The 16,669-nt window shown below is 40.0% G+C and overlaps 1 protein-coding gene across 2 annotated transcripts in view; it reads right to left on the reverse strand.

The window, feature by feature from the left end:
• Positions 1 to 16,669, reverse strand: part of MAP7 (microtubule associated protein 7) — a 179,044-nt gene that overhangs the window by 28,993 nt on the left and 133,382 nt on the right. For both annotated transcript variants that reach the window (XM_068985456.1, XM_068985455.1), the window contains exons 4-6: positions 9,078 to 9,241; positions 7,734 to 7,851; positions 3,756 to 3,866 (exon numbers count right to left, since the gene is read on the reverse strand). In XM_068985456.1, the coding sequence (XP_068841557.1) occupies positions 3,756 to 3,866; positions 7,734 to 7,851; positions 9,078 to 9,241 (393 nt within the window). The remainder of the gene's footprint in view (positions 1 to 3,755; positions 3,867 to 7,733; positions 7,852 to 9,077; positions 9,242 to 16,669) is intronic.

The following is a 16,669-nucleotide window of genomic DNA, read 5'->3' on the forward strand; positions in this document are numbered from 1 at the left end:
CCTCAACAGATTGTAATTTTAGTAGATGATAAAGGAAAGAAGAGGCGAATCCCTCCTTTTCTTAGATAAACTCTGTAGAATAAATGACTCAAAACTTCAGAGATGGTCTATCATTGAAAAGATATGTTTGCTTTTTCTCCTTGATTAAGAAGTTCAATTGCTCTATTTCTATTTCATCTTTAAGGCATCAACCAAAGAATCTGCTTCAAATGAAGATCATTAAACACTCTCTTTGACTTGCATTTAAAGCAAATCCAAAGAGATTTGTTTTAATAACTTCGAAACTCTGAATGAAAGATGTTGCTAGGAGAAATATGTTTCCAGTTCTACCATATTCTTAACTATGCCCTGAGCAAGAGAGAAATAGATCTCTTCCACCATAAGATAAATTTTTAGTAAAGGTTAGTACAGGAGAGTTACTTTTTAAAATGTTTTTAACCGAGAAGGGCCTCATCTTGAGATAAGCTGCTGAAGGAAAAAGTATTAATTCTCATGAAACAACTATAGTATTGATCCTCCTTAAGCAGTTAAAATGAGATATTGACAATTCCCTTAATAGACAATCTGGTCCAAGGAGGCAACTAAACATTGCAGATATTTGTGCTGCCCTGTTCCTCCACAAGCAGGAAATCACTATTTAGTTCCTAATGGTGGGTGCCAGGTAGAAATGAGGCACATATTGTTACATCCTGAAATATTCTATGAAATCTTCCTTTTTTTTTTCATATGATGGAATAGTTTGAACTAAAACAGTAACAACAACAACAAACCCATTCTCAGGCCAAACAGAACATGCGGGCAGAATTCAGCTTTAGGCCCACCCCCATGTCCTCTAATCTAGTTTCTGGGGAAAAAAAAATGTACGGACTAATTTCCAGCTAAGAGCAGTCGATTTCCTTCTTATTTTTTTCAAATGCTCTGTCTTCCTTGTGGGGGTGTGGGGGGGTGGGGGGGCGGGGAAAACTGGTGAAGAAGGAAGCTTAATAATAAACACTTTTAATGTAAAAATTCCCAGTGGCAATATTGTCTCTGTTGCAGCAATTACAGAACTCTTTAGTAATCAGGGGTTTCCTTTAACTAGGGTCATTTTATCAGTCCATGTAACTCTATATCCTGGTGTGATAATCAAAATATTTAAAAACTGATGGGGCAAGGCACAGAGCTAGTAGGTAACACCCTTTAACCCCCTTAGCTCTGGAGAGCCTGGGAAAGCACAGTTTGGGAAAGTGGATATTTACCAACTGGTATGGAAATATTCCAGCATTTTGAATAACCAGCAGAACATGTCAGTTGAATGTCAACTTTGATAGTATCAGAGCTTCAATTTAACATCAGCTTTAAGGCCTGTGCTGTAGAGCTGAGAAAGCTCAAACGATCTAGTAATGGAGTACACTCTCTAAAGACTAGACTGTAAAAGCCTCTAATAATTTGATAAGAATGCTTTCTACTTTGATAATAAAGCATAATTAAGTTTAACAAATAGATAGCAGAAAAGAAATTATACTAACTAAATTACTTAGATCTCTCAAATTAGAGAAGTTCAAATGCAGAAGATTTCTATTCTCAGTAAAAGACAGAGCCTTCTCACCGTGCTACTGAGTGTTCTGCCTAACTAAAAAAAAAATTGCTTCCTGAACTATATGGGAGCCTCTGGATGAACCAGATTTTTCTTCCAGGCTGACCTCACCAGTTAAACCAGAACTGGGTCACAGTTCTTCTGATAAGGGGGCAGAGAAGTGGAACCCCCAAATTTAGTGCTGTCCTCCTTGCCCTTTTAGTCTAGCTTGGCATCAGGTTTTACAGACCTGTATTTGGCTACGATCAAGTTATGTGGGAGACCTGGTGTTTGATCCCTGCGTCGGGAAGTTTCCCTGGAGAAGGAAACGGCAACCCACTCCAGTACTCTTGCCTAGAAAACCCCATGGACCGAGGAGCCTGGTGTCCATGGGGTTGCAAAGAGTTGGACACGACTGAGCGACTTCACTTCACCATGATTCAAGGGGCAATTTCCTGGCTCCAGCTAGTCACTGCTTGCTGAACTTTCCCTGACCCTTAACCTCACCCAAAGGCAGAGCGGATGGAGTCAGGATTAATCTAAGGAAGGACATCCATGAAGGAGAGAACTGCAGGTGCAGCACGGCAACAACATGCACTGGGAGCTGGCGATCTCTGCTCCAACCCCTCTTCTCTGAGATTAACCTGCCAGTTATGAAGTCAGGCCCTTCACCTCTCAGGGACTCTGCCATCCAGTCGAGCCATCCACATTTTCCCCAGTTCTAAGGTCCGATTACTTCAGACTAGTCAATCAGATACCGTCACGCGTCAGATACTAGCTGACACAGTACTGTCATTCCATAGAAGTGTGGATAGAATGCTGGTTGGTTTATCCCCACTCCCAACATTGACCCAGTTTCAGCTACGGAATCAATAAGCAAGGTTTAACTGAAATCCCGATTACGGTTTGTCTTAGATCCATGTTCACAAAAATATAAAATTCAAGTGCTAAGTGGCCAATTCCAAAGAAAAGAGGAATAGACAACTGCTAAGAATAGTACGCTATATTTTACACTAAGGGAGTTGGCTTGAAAATAAAAGGCTTCTTATGAAAGGAGCTTCAATTCATGATACTTTTCCCTAACATATAAAAGGCCCATCTAATACCAATGATTTAGGCAAACTAGGTTAAAAAAAAGATTTAGGTTAAAAGGCAAGAATTGGAAGTTGTTCAAACATTTACTGCTTTAAGAGAGTAATTCTAACATCAACACATTATATTATACATTACAATGACACCATAACTTTTATACAATACAAAATATACAAATACACATGCACACACATAGAACATGCACGCATTACAATCTTTTTCAAAAGACTATAAACACTTCAAAACCAATCAGTTTCTTAATAAAGCACTCAAAATAACCACAATTTGTTACTTTCAAAGTGTATGTGTTTTTATATTGCACAATAATTCTTTGGTTTTTCAAGTTGAAAATTGTTTTCATTATGTAAAACAAGTAGCTTATCTTTTAGCTTGATTTTTCATTCTGTGATATATAAATATGTAGAATGAAACTTTAATTTTACAAGTAACTCAGCATTCATGTACTGTAAATCCATGGGATGAATAAAACTCAAAATTCAAACAAAAGGTTAACTGGAGGACTGTGAATATTGAAATTTTTAGGAGGCTTACATAATGATATTCTTAAAGTTGGGCCATATCCCTTTAAATGAATGGACACCAAAAAAACCAGTCACACACACAAGAAATGCAGTAAGAAAGGTTTGGTTAAAGGAAAAATAAGTTAGCAAAATGAAATCTGCCAACATGAATCATTTAGGAAGATTTTTTAGAACGTTAATGCCTGGAATTCCCCAAGTACAGATGAAAAGTCAAAGACAATCTGATTGAAATGAAATACATGTTCATAACAGATTATTAGCATGTTGGTGGATAAGTGGGTGATTTCTGGAGCTGTAAACTCCTGTACTAAACACTTGAGAGAAGCACCGCTTTTCATCACTGCTAAATGCAATCATTCAGCCAAGTTCTAAAATGAGAAATGTTCTTGTCGCAAGGAAAGTGCTGCTCAGACGTTTATTGCTTTTTTACTCTGAAGTTTTTTTCTTCCTATTTAAGAAACGTAGGGAAAGCAACTTCAGATGCTTATTCTTAGCTGTAAACATCCAGAAAATAAAAGCATTAAGGAAATAACAGAACACTTTTTTTGTTTTCCTTTTGACTGTACCTCTATCTGGAGAATTTAGTAAAGTTGCAGATGAAGAGGAGAGCCGCTTGCTAATGACGGGATCAACATGTTTCGAAAGATTCATGGTGGAAACTGACCGCCTGTCTGGATCTAAAACAAATGGAGATAATGCTAATTGACAGCCAGCATGCAGGATTGCAATTTCCTAGTTCACTGATGGAAGGAAAAACTAGGATTGGATGCTTTCAGCTCTATGGCTAGATCTTTACTATAGCACAGTTTTCTAAGTGGACATTTTAAGGTAACTTAAAGGCTAGAAATAATACTCACTTTTCTTACAGGAAAATAAAAATATAGAATAAAAATATTAAAGAACTATTCAGTTCACCAGTTTGTCAGCCAGGGAAATTCAAGCATACGGTTACAATACAACAAACGGAGGAAGACCAAAGGAAAACCAGTGGCGGGCAACGAAAATGACGGAGGCAGCCCATGAAGCAAAAGCGGGTCTACAAGAGGGAATGCCTTCATAATTTCCCAAAGGAGAAACGATGGGGCAGTAATAGTGCTGGTGAGATAGAATGCAAACACCAGGGTCTGTGCATTTGCTGATACTTTTGCTTGTAGAGTCATTTTACAAAGGGCACTAAGTGCACTATAGAAAAACAGATTAATCAGAAACAAAAAAAGCAACACTGCAGGTGCGGAAAGGAGGGCCCCTAGAGCATTTCTTTTTTAAAAATCTACTAATGACCACCCCTGTGTGCCTAGATCACAGAGATGAGTGTGCTGTATAGACACATTATAGAATCAGCCCACAAACTTGCCTAACAATATTGGCGGCCATGCAAAGACAATCAGAATTAAGTTTATTAATAACATTCTTATTGCTGTTGGATAATTTTAGAGTAATTCTTCAAGTTCAAGTTAGAAGAGAAATAATAGCCATATAAAAGGGAAAAATCAACTCTGATGGTTTGCTCTCTGAACAGCGGAACCAAGCTGTAACCATGCTCATAGTGTACATCACGTTCCCTGAATACAAGTACATATAATTAAAGTCTAAAAAAACCTCATTATTTTATTTATTTAGGATGCAGGGAGTTGTTCTGACCTATATTAGCCAAAGTTAAAGGACTCTTGATGTATTTTGTTTTATTTTCTATGGTTAGCTTCTTCTAAAACTGAACACAAACCATAATATTCCTTGTGGGAGAGGCCTTCAAACCCTGTTCCCACTGGTCTAAACTAACCCTGGTAGTAAATATGTTAAACTTTCTCCCACAGAATAGCCACTTCTGGCTGTTATTTACAGTGTACAGGGGATAAGCAAGTCTTCCACCAACATCAGATATTCCTTTCTTCTACAGGGACTCATCTTTACAGTTGAAGCAATTAAAATTTTTTTAATTTATTGAAGTATTACTGATTTATGCGAAGTGATTTAATCATCAAAAGAAAAAAACCAAACATCATTTCTGTGACTCAAATTCACACTTAATGGATGGGCTTTTAAGGGAATCCTAACAAAGAAAAGACTTAGGGTAAAATGTCAAAAGAAACAATGACAAAATGTGAGGTTTAAGGACACAAAGAAGAATGAGGAAAGTTATTTCCAGGACATTTCATAGCAATACATTTTCTGATATTGCTTTATATGTTCAGCTTCAGTTGGGGGGAAATTGTGTCTATATGCAGGCCTATCACACATAATTAAATTTATGGAGATAAAATATGTATTTTTTATATTAGTTAACAAATAAGAATCTTTCATCTTCTTTTCCCTCTCTGAACAAAACACAAATTCACCAAAGGATTTATGAAGAATTGGATTAAAAAGTATAGTCTTTACAAAGCAGGGCTAGCTGATGTGGGAACAGTCAGACAACACATTGATTTGATCTAGGTTAAAGTTAATTTCCAGGATTTGTTTGTTGTGTCTACCACAAGTTAGCATTGTTGTGAAGTAAGGAGTAGGCAAAATGAGCAAGACCTGGTTACTGCTCTTGAGATCTTGGCAAATTATTCTGATCATTGAGAATTTTGGTAAATTCTCATTATTTTCAAACTTCTCTATTATAGGAGCAATATTCTCCAATTCACAGCCCTAATAAAAAATGATTTATCCAACAGCTCACAAATACAACTCTGAGTGGCAATAACAGAGGTTGTATATTGAATTCTAAGCACGGAAGCAAGAAGTAAAGCTAAGTAACTTGACATCCCCTCAAAAATGTTGGAGGGAATTCCAATTCCCTGGGAGGCCAGTGGTTAGGGCTCCCAGCTTCCACTGCAGTGGGTATGGATTTGATCCCTGGAAGGAAATGGCAACCCACTCCAGTATTCTTGCCTTGAGAATCCCATGGATGAAGCCTGGTGGGCTACAGTCCACAGGGTCGCAAAGAGTCGGACACGACTGAGCGACTTAACTAACTCTTAACTCGGGGGAACTAAGATACTGCATGTCACACACTGCAGCTAAAAAAAAAAAAAAAAGCTTGAAAGTCTGCACAGGTTTCCCTGTCTCACACACACATGTAAAACATGAAGCCAAACTAAAGGAAAATAAGTATATAAAAGCATATACCATGATGGCTATTTTGTATGGAACAAATATGCAAAATTATACCTAGAATGAAATATCCCATGTAAATGATCCTTATGACCCATTTGATGTGCTCCACTGCAAATACAACTGGGTCATGAAGAGCCAAGGGGGAAAAAACATGCTTTCAAATTTGATTCACTGCATAGGAAAGAAAGTTGTGGCAATATGCTTTTAGATTTTTAAATGATGAGGTTATAGAAGGCACACTGAATGTTAGGAATGAAAGGGAATAGAGAAAACAAACAAAAATCCATAGTTATTTATATGAAAATTGAAAGTGACAATAGCTGTACTGATGGAGGCAGACTGAAATAAAGCCAAACTGGATGTACTTTGACCTCAGGTGATTTATCAGTGCAAAAACATTTTCTTTAAGGTTTTATCCAAAATGATCATTTAAACAGAAAGGAAACATATCACAGGTAATTACTTTATTTCAATACCTTTAAGTCACCCGAGTTATATTATCAACACTTGAGAAACACTGTGCCATGTCCCAGATCTAGGTCTATGCAGTAGGATATTAAGCATGCATTATGACTAAGGTGGCAATGGTTCAGCTATTGATGAACTGGCCCTAGTCTGAGGTGCTAGCTACAGGTCAGGCAATCAGCAAATCACAAGGAGGTCTGTACCAGGTTTTCTAGTACCACCAAAAGTTGTGAAGTGGTGGTCCAGGCCTGCTAAATCGAGAAAGGTGAATGATGATTCAACAAAACCACCTGGGGACAGAATGTAAGACAATGATTTTCCAAAGTAAATTAAAAAAAAAGCTTATTAGACTCACACATATGAAACTGACACACTGTATAAAATTCAAGGTGTATTGAATTTACAGTACAAAAATAAAGCCTTTCACTTAGTCCAAATTTTTGTAGGATTTTAAGTCAATTTAAGTACAAGGAATCACTTGGACATTCACTACTATTTCTAGCTTCAGAAATCTGCACTTCCTCTTGCAGAGCCTTCGTGTTGCATATACTTTAGGATCAGAATACATAAGCTCGTAGGATTGATTCTGAATGGCAACAGTGCTAGGATTCTCGCAGAGAAAAAGGCAAAACTGGTTAACCCATTCCATAATCTTGAAACCCCTATGCAAATAAATTACCCAAATAATGTAGAACTGAAAATAGTTGCTGAGAAAAATTGCACAGATTTCTGTTTCTTTAAAGAACTTTGCAACAAATGAGAAAAGCAGCCTGTGTGGAGGGAGGGAACCTTATCTTCTTATCTCCATCACCCTCTTATCCTCAAACAGTAAAAGCATCATTTCATTGTGGCTTAATTATTTAGGCAGGTTTTTTTTTTTTTTTTTTTTTTTTTTTTACAAACAGAATAAAAAAGTAACTGTGACTTTAACTGTGATTTAAAAAATAGTAATTTTGGAAAGAAGCTTCTCCATTTACCTGTGTTGTGGATGCTCGGGCTCCCATGGAGAGCACCTCCCCATGACCACCGGTTTTGTTTCTGCTTTGGCTTCTGGCTCCTCTCCATTGTACGCCGCACAACGGCTTCATGACGTTCCTTTAAATGGAACAGAGGAGGTGATGATTAGATTCTACCTGGTTGTTGGAGGATTCTTCAACTTAAGGCAGAGTGGGGTGAGAGGTACTACTTAAATTTCAACCTTAATACTTTTAATACTCAGAAGATTCCTAAACTCTACACTTTAAGGTGAGAGTAGTACTATCAACATGGGGGTGGGTGGGGGGTTACCGAAATTATAGGTTCCAGCTGATAAAGCCCTTGGCATACAGCAGGTACTATTACTATTACCACTGACTTCCCAGGTGGCGCAAGCAGTAAAGAACTTGCCTACCAATGCAGGAGTCGTGAGACGCAGGTTCCATCCCTGGGTCGGGAAGACCTTCTGGAGGAGGGCATGGCAACCCACTCCATATTCTTGCCTGGAGACTCCCACGGACAGTGGAGGCTGGTGGGCTACAGTCCATAGGGTCACAAAGAGTCAGACATGACTGAAGCATCTTAGCACACTACAGGGAGTGTGATGCTTTTCCCTCAACTCACATAAGCCCATAGCACACGTCTGTAACACACGTAGTTCTGTATTTAAAAACAGAATCTAGAATCTGAGGATGTGGGTAATCCCAACCCACAATTTAATGGACTGTATGACTTTGTGTGACTTAGCTATTCTGAGTCTAAATCTTCATTTCCACAGAAAGTGGTAATACTCAAAGGCTGAGTAAGAGTTAAATGAGATAACTGATGAGAAAACATTTATAAATGGTAAAGCCCTACAGAAATCCAGTTGCTGGGATTAAAACTTCAGCATGCATGAAGTAACCATAAATAAGTTATAGGTCCAGACCGGAGAAATGAGTTTTTAAAGGTCCTGTGGAAACAATGACAATCACATCATTCTCAACCTGATTTCCACACCACAACCTTTCTAGAAACTATCAAAGTGAAAGTTGCTGAGTCATGTCTGATTGTGACCCCATGGACCATAGCCAGCCAGGCTCCTCTGTCCACGGAATTTTCCAGCCAAAATACTGGAGAGGGTAGCTGTTCCCTTCAGTGGATTGAACCCACATCTCCCGCATTGCAGGTGGATTCTTTACTGTCTGAGCAACCAGGGAAGCTACTAGAAACTATGACTGCTGGTAAACTGCTGCCTCAGACATTCTAGCTGTGCACCCTGGCACCTCAGTGGGAAGCCTCACAGTTAATGTGGCATGTTTCTGAAACAGACGCGCCTCCCATGTGTCCCCAGGGCAGCATCTGACCTTGTCCTCCTCGAGCCTCTGCCGTCGCTTCTCCTCCACGGCAGCCCTCCGCCGTTCCTCCTTCAGCCTCTGCTCTTCTAGCTTCTTCTTCCGCTCCTCCAGGTGCTTCTCGTAGTGCTGCCTGGCCCGCTCTTCTCTCTCTAACCAGACGATTTCTCTTGCAGCTTCAGGAGGAAAAACAAGGGAAACCAAACACAGGCAGGTTTAAAACCTTAACAGTTGGGGATGTAGAAGTGGCCCACATTTAACAAACATGGATGGGGTCTTTGGTTTTTATTAAACAACCATGGCCTGTGCTTTCCTCAAATTTTCAGGAAAAAAAATATAATTGTTGATGTTGAGCATAATTTAATATGCAAACAATGAGGCAGAAGAAGATGCACTTAATTCTCTTCTTTGGGAACTGGAACAGCCCTCCAGTTTGGTACATTATTACTGCAGAAGAAGGCATGCATCACATACTCTAGCCTCAAAGCTCATAGAGATATGATACTCTCAAACCCAGCAGCACTGTCTCTCTCTCATTAAAATATGTGATATCCTTCAGATTGAAAGCCTGTGACTTCCCTTCAACATAGCATTGGTTCTGCAAATGTTAAAAGGATTTGGGAGAGTGGATATGTGTATATGTAAAACTGATTGACTTTACTATACAGCAGAAACTAAAACAACATTGTATATCAACTATATTCCAATCCCCAAGTGGCACTAGTGGTTAAAAAAAACAAAAACCAAAAAACCTGCCTGCCAATGTAGGAAACATAAGAAATGTGGATTTAGTCCCTGGGATGGGAAGATCCCCGGGAGAATGGCATGGCAACCCACTCTAGTATTCTTGCCTGGAGAATTCCATGGACAGAGGACCCTGGTGGGCTACCGTCCACAGGGTTGCAGAGTCAGACATGACTGAAGTGACTTAGCATCAGTTCAGTTGCTCAGTCGTGTCCGACTCTTTGCGACCCCATGAACTGCAGCACGCCAGGCCTCCCTGTCCATCACCAACTCCTGGAGTCCATTCAAACCCATGTCCACTGAGTCGGTGATGCCATCCAACCATCTCATCCTCTGTGGTCCCCTTCTCCTCCTGCCTTCAATCTTTCCCAGCATCAGGGTTTTTTTCAAATGAGCCAGCTCTTTGCATCAGGTGGCCTAGTATTGGCGTTCCAGCTTCAACATCAGTCATTCCAATGAACACCCAGGACTGATCTCCTTTAGGATGGACTGGTTGGATCTCCTTGCAGTCCAAGAGACTCTGAAGAGTCTTCTCCAACACCACAATTCAAAAGCATCAATTCTTCGGCACTCAGCTTTCTTTACAGTCCAACTCTCACATCCATACATGACTACTGGAAAAACCACAGCCTTGACTAGACAGACCTTTGTTGACAAAATGATGTCTCTGCTTTTTTAATATGCTGTCTAGCATATACACCAATAGAAATTAATTAAAAAAAAGATTTGGGAGAAAATTCCAAAGATTGATAGTTGATGAAAGATATGCCTCATGGGCATATCGCACTGAGTCAGCAAAGGGACGTGAGGGATCAAACAAGCAGCCAACCTTGTCTCTGAAATGCTACTAATCTATTTAGGCAAGACATTATTATCACAGAGTGAAAATACACAGCTCAAAAAATACTGTTTAATGGATGGACCTAGGGAGTATCATACTGAGTGAAGTGAATCAGACAGAGAAGGAGAAGTATCATATAACATCTCTTAGATGTAGAATCTAAAAAGAAATGGTACGAATGAACTTACAAAACAGAAAGAGACTCACAGACTTAGGAAACAAACTTATCGTTGCCAGGGGGGAGGGATAGTTAGGGAGTTTGGGAAGGTCTTGTACACATTGCTGTATTCAAACTGGATAACCAACAAGGACCTATTGTATAGCACATGGAACTCTTCTCAATGTTCTGTGCCAGCCTGGATGGAAGAGGGGTTTGGGGATACATGTGTATGTATGGCTGAGTCCCTTTGCTGTTCACCTGAAACTACCACAACATTGTTAACTGGCTATGCCTCAACACAAAATAAAAAGTTTACAAAAATAAAAACGTATAAAAAGTCTGAAAAAAAATAAAATCTATATGACCTTAAAAATATATCATTTAATGATGGAATGCTTCCTTTCTTCTTTACATATACATGTACTTTCCTCATTTCCAGGCACAAAACTTTTTTTTTTAATATGATGCTTCCTTCAGTCATGAGAGCTAAACACATTTTTAATGTGAGTTATTAATACTGTAGGCAAAAATATCCAAACAAAGTATAGAGCACAAACCTGGAGAACACTACATGGTATATAAATTAAAATGTTACTTTTTAAGAGAAAAACAATGAAATTCAGAACATTTAGCTTCCTCTAGATATTTAATATAAGAGATTCTGTATTCCTGCTACCATTAAGTCTTTTCAGAGCTATTCACTTCAGGAGACAAAGCCACTGAAAGGGATGTGAACTGACTTGCCTTTCATGGGAGGAAATGGAGGAGGACAAACCCAAGGTGAGCCTGTTCTCTGACATCACTCAGGATGGTACAGAGAGATCTGGGTTTCCCCAGCAGCTCTGCTGTTAACACATGGTGAGACCTGGACAATTTCATTTGGATTTCAGTTTTCTCTGGCTTGAAACAGGAAGAAACTGATCTTTAAGGTTCCTTCCTTCCAATGTTCAAATCTCATGATTTTAAAGAAATTCTCAGGCTCAAGTTAAAAATTTACTCTGAGCAAAAGCACATAGTATGAGGGAATGGCTACCCACTCCAGTATTCTTGCCTGGAGAATTCCATGGACAGAGGAACCTGGCGGACTACAGTTCACAGGGTTTCAAAGAGCATGACTTGAGCACACACACACTCAATAAATAGTTACTGAATGATTAAATAAATAAAGCAATACTCTGAGAAAATATGTTAAAAGTAGCATGGACAGCATTATTCACAAAAGCCAAGTCATGGACACATAAGTGTCTGTATCAAAAGACGAGTGGACAAAGAAGATGTGGTAAACACAGGCCATGGGATATCACTCAGCCATAAGAAATAATGAAATCTTGCCATTGTGACAACACAGATGAACCTACAGAATATTATGCTAAGTGAAATAAGTCCTACCTCAACCTGGCCCCTTCACTCTCCCTAGAGACCTTTGCCTTACTGCACCTTTCAAACAAACCATACCTCCCCCATCTCTTTGCTCCCGAGGTTGTGGTTGTTGGGAAAGTTGCTATCCTTGTTTCAGTCCAAACAGTCATCCTTTAAGGCGGTAGTCTCATAAAAGCATGGATTGCTGGGTTCGAACCCTCATTCATTTTTTACTACTCCCAGGATGAGGCCTAGTAATTTTAAACAAACCTCCTAGGTTGTTTTGGTCCCAGGTGATCCATGATGGCATATGGAGGACCACTATTCTTAACTTCTCCAGAAGTTTCATCTCTTCAGGGCTCAACACAGGTCTTCCGACATCTACCACAAACTTAAGCATTTCTTGTATTCTGATTTCCTTCCTTTTTTCCCATTCACTGTAGTGTTTTTCAGGGCTTCCCCAATAGCTCAGCTGGTAAAGAACCTGCCTGCCAATGCAGGAGATGAAAGAGACACAGGTTCGATCCCTGGGTCTGGAAGACCCCCTGGAAAAGGAAATGGCAACCCACTCTAGTATTCTTGCCTGGAAAATTCCATGGACAGAGGAACCTGGTGAGTTACAGTCCATGGGGTCACAAAGAGTCAGACATCACTGAGTGCATATACACAGATAGTATTTTTCACAACTTGTGTATAAGCAAGGGCCTTAATAATTACTTCCTGATTCATTGAGAACAATTGTATTTCTTGACTCATTCATCCTTAACCGTGTAGTCTTAGGTAAATTACTTAACTTCCTTACTCCTCACTTCTGTTAGGGTAAATTGTGGCTAAATATGGGACCTTCTCATAGTGTTTACTGTGAGGATTAAAAGAAGCATTACACCTAACACAGTTAGAATAGTTCTCAGCACCTGGTAAGCATTCAATAAATATTAGCCATTATTGCCAAATTTGTCACCATAATTTCAATTCAGAAAATTCAAGGTAGTTCTTAAGCTTGTGCTATCAATCAAAGCAGAGCTAGATATTATGACAATAACAATTAGTTTTATCCCAAATAATCTTTTAAATGAAGAGCATTTCTTCATCAAACTCTTAACTTCCACTTCTATTTTCTACCAGGAAGTGGAGATCCTATTGCAGTGCCTTCTTGAATAATTGTCATCTTTACACAGTCATACAGAGAACAGGCAAATAATGGTGAAACAGCAAACAATGGTTTCATATTATTGCAGAGAATGGTGGTGAGCACCAGGATTATTACCAAGTACAGATCCTGTGACCCTTTAAACAGAAGGATAGTGCATAAAAGATTTCAATGTTTTAGGAAGAATTGAAAGTAACTTATCCTAAGAGGTTTAGTTACTTAAAATATTCCCTGTGGATGATATATAATATCAAAGTTTTATATTTTCTCAATAAGAAATGAGACTTCTGAGCATAAGAAAAAGAAATCAACACTTGCTATGGACTGAATTGTGTCTCCTCTCCCAGCAATTTGTACACTGAATCTCTACTGCCCAAAGTGACTGTATCTGGAGCTAGGGCCTTCTGGAAATGATCATGATTACATGACGTCATAAGGGTAGGGACCTAATCCAACAGGATTCAGTTCAGTTCACTCAGTTGTGTCCGACTCTTTGTGACATCATGAATCGCAGCACGAAATTCCTCCCTATCCGTCACCAACTCCCGGAGTTTACTCAGACTCATGTCCATCCAGTCAGTGATGCCATCCAACCATCTCATCCTCTGTCATCCCCTTCTCCTCCCACCTTCAATCTTTCCCAGCATCAGGGAAAGATGTCTTTTCAAATGATTACTCCCTTATAAAAAGAGACACCAGGGAGCTCTCTCCCCCTCTCTTTTCATGCTCAGCAGACAGACCAGGTGAGAACAAAGCAGCCATCCATGGGCCAGGAAGAGAGCTCTCATCAGGAACAGAAGCCTACCAGGGCCTTGATCATAAACTTCCCAGCTTCCAGAATTGTTAAGAAAACACAATTTGTTGTTTAAGCCATGCACTCTATGGTAGTCTGCTATGGCAGTAAGAACAGACTGTATAACAACTCATTCAGTATTTAAATCATTAACAACCACTAATTTCACAGAACTCTATGAAAGAATAACATGTCCAAAAAGGACCTGTGATAACTATCATTAACCTTTGCTCTTGTGACGTTAGCATTTTCTCCTGGACTCTGAGATCATAATATAAAAATGAAACGAAAACCCACAGTGGCCCCTGGACATGAACAATCCAGTCCCATCCCTGAGCTGCTGCCACCAAGGTTATACTTCAGTGACCCTGTAACAGCTGGTCAATGACACACAAAGGGGAAGTCCACTGTCAACCTGGACTCTATTTAGAAACGTGACTCTTGTACTAAAGAAACAGTGACTCCTGAACTAAAAGGAGTTTGCAGTGAAAGGGTACTGGACAGAGAAGCAGCTCTGGCTTCACAGGAACCTGAGTCCACCCCCCTCCTGCCACTCCCATTACAGAGGGACTCCTGTGATCTTGTCTCCTCCAACTGTCTTCCTGCCAGAATTGCCAGATGAGCCCACAGTAACATACAAAGTGTTTAGCACAGTGCTAGGTACACAGTAGGGACTCAGTACATGTAACCTCTACAGCCACACAACCAACCCTACCCCTACCATAGCAAGGGGAAAAAAGAAAGTTTAAAAGGAATAAAACTAAGCCTGTTAGTTAAGATTGAGACTTTTAGACCAGGCCAAAATCCAAAACGCCCAAGTTATGTTGAAGCCCGGCATGCTACAGTCAGTCCATGGGGTCACAAAGAGCAGGACACAACTTCTAAACTGTTGTTTAAAAGAAACAAACCTAAAACAAAGTGCTAAAAAAAAAAAAAAATCATAAAATAATGAATGAACAAAAGCTATCAGGCAAATGAAAACAAAATTGTAATAAATGTGGAATAATAATTCCATTTTGCCTGGCAGTAAAGATAAAATGAAATTAAAAAAAAAAAAACAAACCCAAAGGAGATAAATAGCTCTCCTAGGATCACTGTCTAAAAGAGGAAGAGTTGAAATTATAATTCAGCTCTGATTGTAAAGCCTGTACTTTCAGTTACTATACAATACTTCCTCCAAATTCACAACTGCCCGCCTAAAATTTCCTCTTGAATCTCCTGGTCAGATCGATCACATAACCTTACTCATTATCTCTACCTCAACCCAGAACCTGCTCCACCTTCTCCATTCTGATAGCAGATACATGACCTCCCAATGGCTTACGAAGATCCCTTGGAATCACCCTCAATTTCTCCTTCATGGATGCTCCAACCCAACCCAGCACTTCCACAGCTGACCTTCTCATTTTACATCAGAATTTAGTGTCTTCTCTCTCATCCTTCCGATTCTATTGGATTTAAGCCCTCATTTTTTTCTTACTCCTGGGGTTTAGTCTATTTCCTCTTCACAGTCATCCTGCGTACTGTTCTCAGACATCTCCCTCCCCCTGCCACCGGCCCCAATCCCAAACAAAACCCAGTGTCATAGCCCTGCGTGACCATGTTAGTTCCCGTTCCCGCGGTTCAGCTCCTTAGACTGACCATATGATCCTCTCCATTTTTATGTGCTGCCCCTGCCCCAAATCCCTCTTCCCACCTGTCAAACTTCAGTCATCGTTCAAGTTCTAGGTCAAACGGCTCTTCCTCTGAAAAGCCTTCCCTGACACCAAGGTCACTCCCATAGTTCCTCTGCACTCCTACCTGTACGCCAGATGGTAATTACTCTGCTCTTACATGTTTCTGAGTCTTTCCCCACATAAAACAATGACTAGCTTAGCAGATGATTAAAGTCTAATGAGGAATGAGCTAAGGAATTAAAGGGTTATATGACCTCCAAGCAAAGTGATTTACATTGAGCCTTAGTGTTAATTCAAAGCCTTCTCAACCAGTCATTTAAACTGTTTTCCACTCTCCTCTCATTTGAGTATTACGCTGGAGAACTGCATGGTAATAAAGATGACCTTGTAGGATACCCACAACACTGCGTCTCCTGCCCGCGGGGACTTCCTACTCTGCCTTCATCCCTGGACACAGTGGTAGGCTAATGAGATTGAGCTGCTAGGGCAGAGCTGAGGTGCTTACACCTGTGAAAGACATTTTCTTTTGAGACAGGAAAGCAACACTGTGCCAGGACTTCTCTTATCTTCAGAGCTAGGCTCAATGGAGTGTTTAGTTAGGCCTCAGCTAAAGCCAATAGAGTTTTGCTAAAGCACACAAAATGATGATTGTCCTCGGACTCTCACTGCCTCGACCCTAATCCACTTTTATTCCTCCAAAGTTGGTGCCATCCTCTTCCCTCGCTGTCTTACTGAGCCCAGCCTGCTAGACCAGGAAGCACAAATGCCCCATATCTCTGCCTCCCCGAAGCTCAGAAGCATTGGTTTCTCCAGTCCCAGGCATATCAGTCCGTCTCTGGAGTCTGACCTGCCACCCTCACCTTTATCATCACAGTTGTCAT

This window comes from Capricornis sumatraensis, chromosome 13 (genome assembly GCF_032405125.1).
Source record: "Capricornis sumatraensis isolate serow.1 chromosome 13, serow.2, whole genome shotgun sequence".
NCBI classification, from domain to species: Eukaryota; Metazoa; Chordata; class Mammalia; order Artiodactyla; family Bovidae; genus Capricornis; species Capricornis sumatraensis.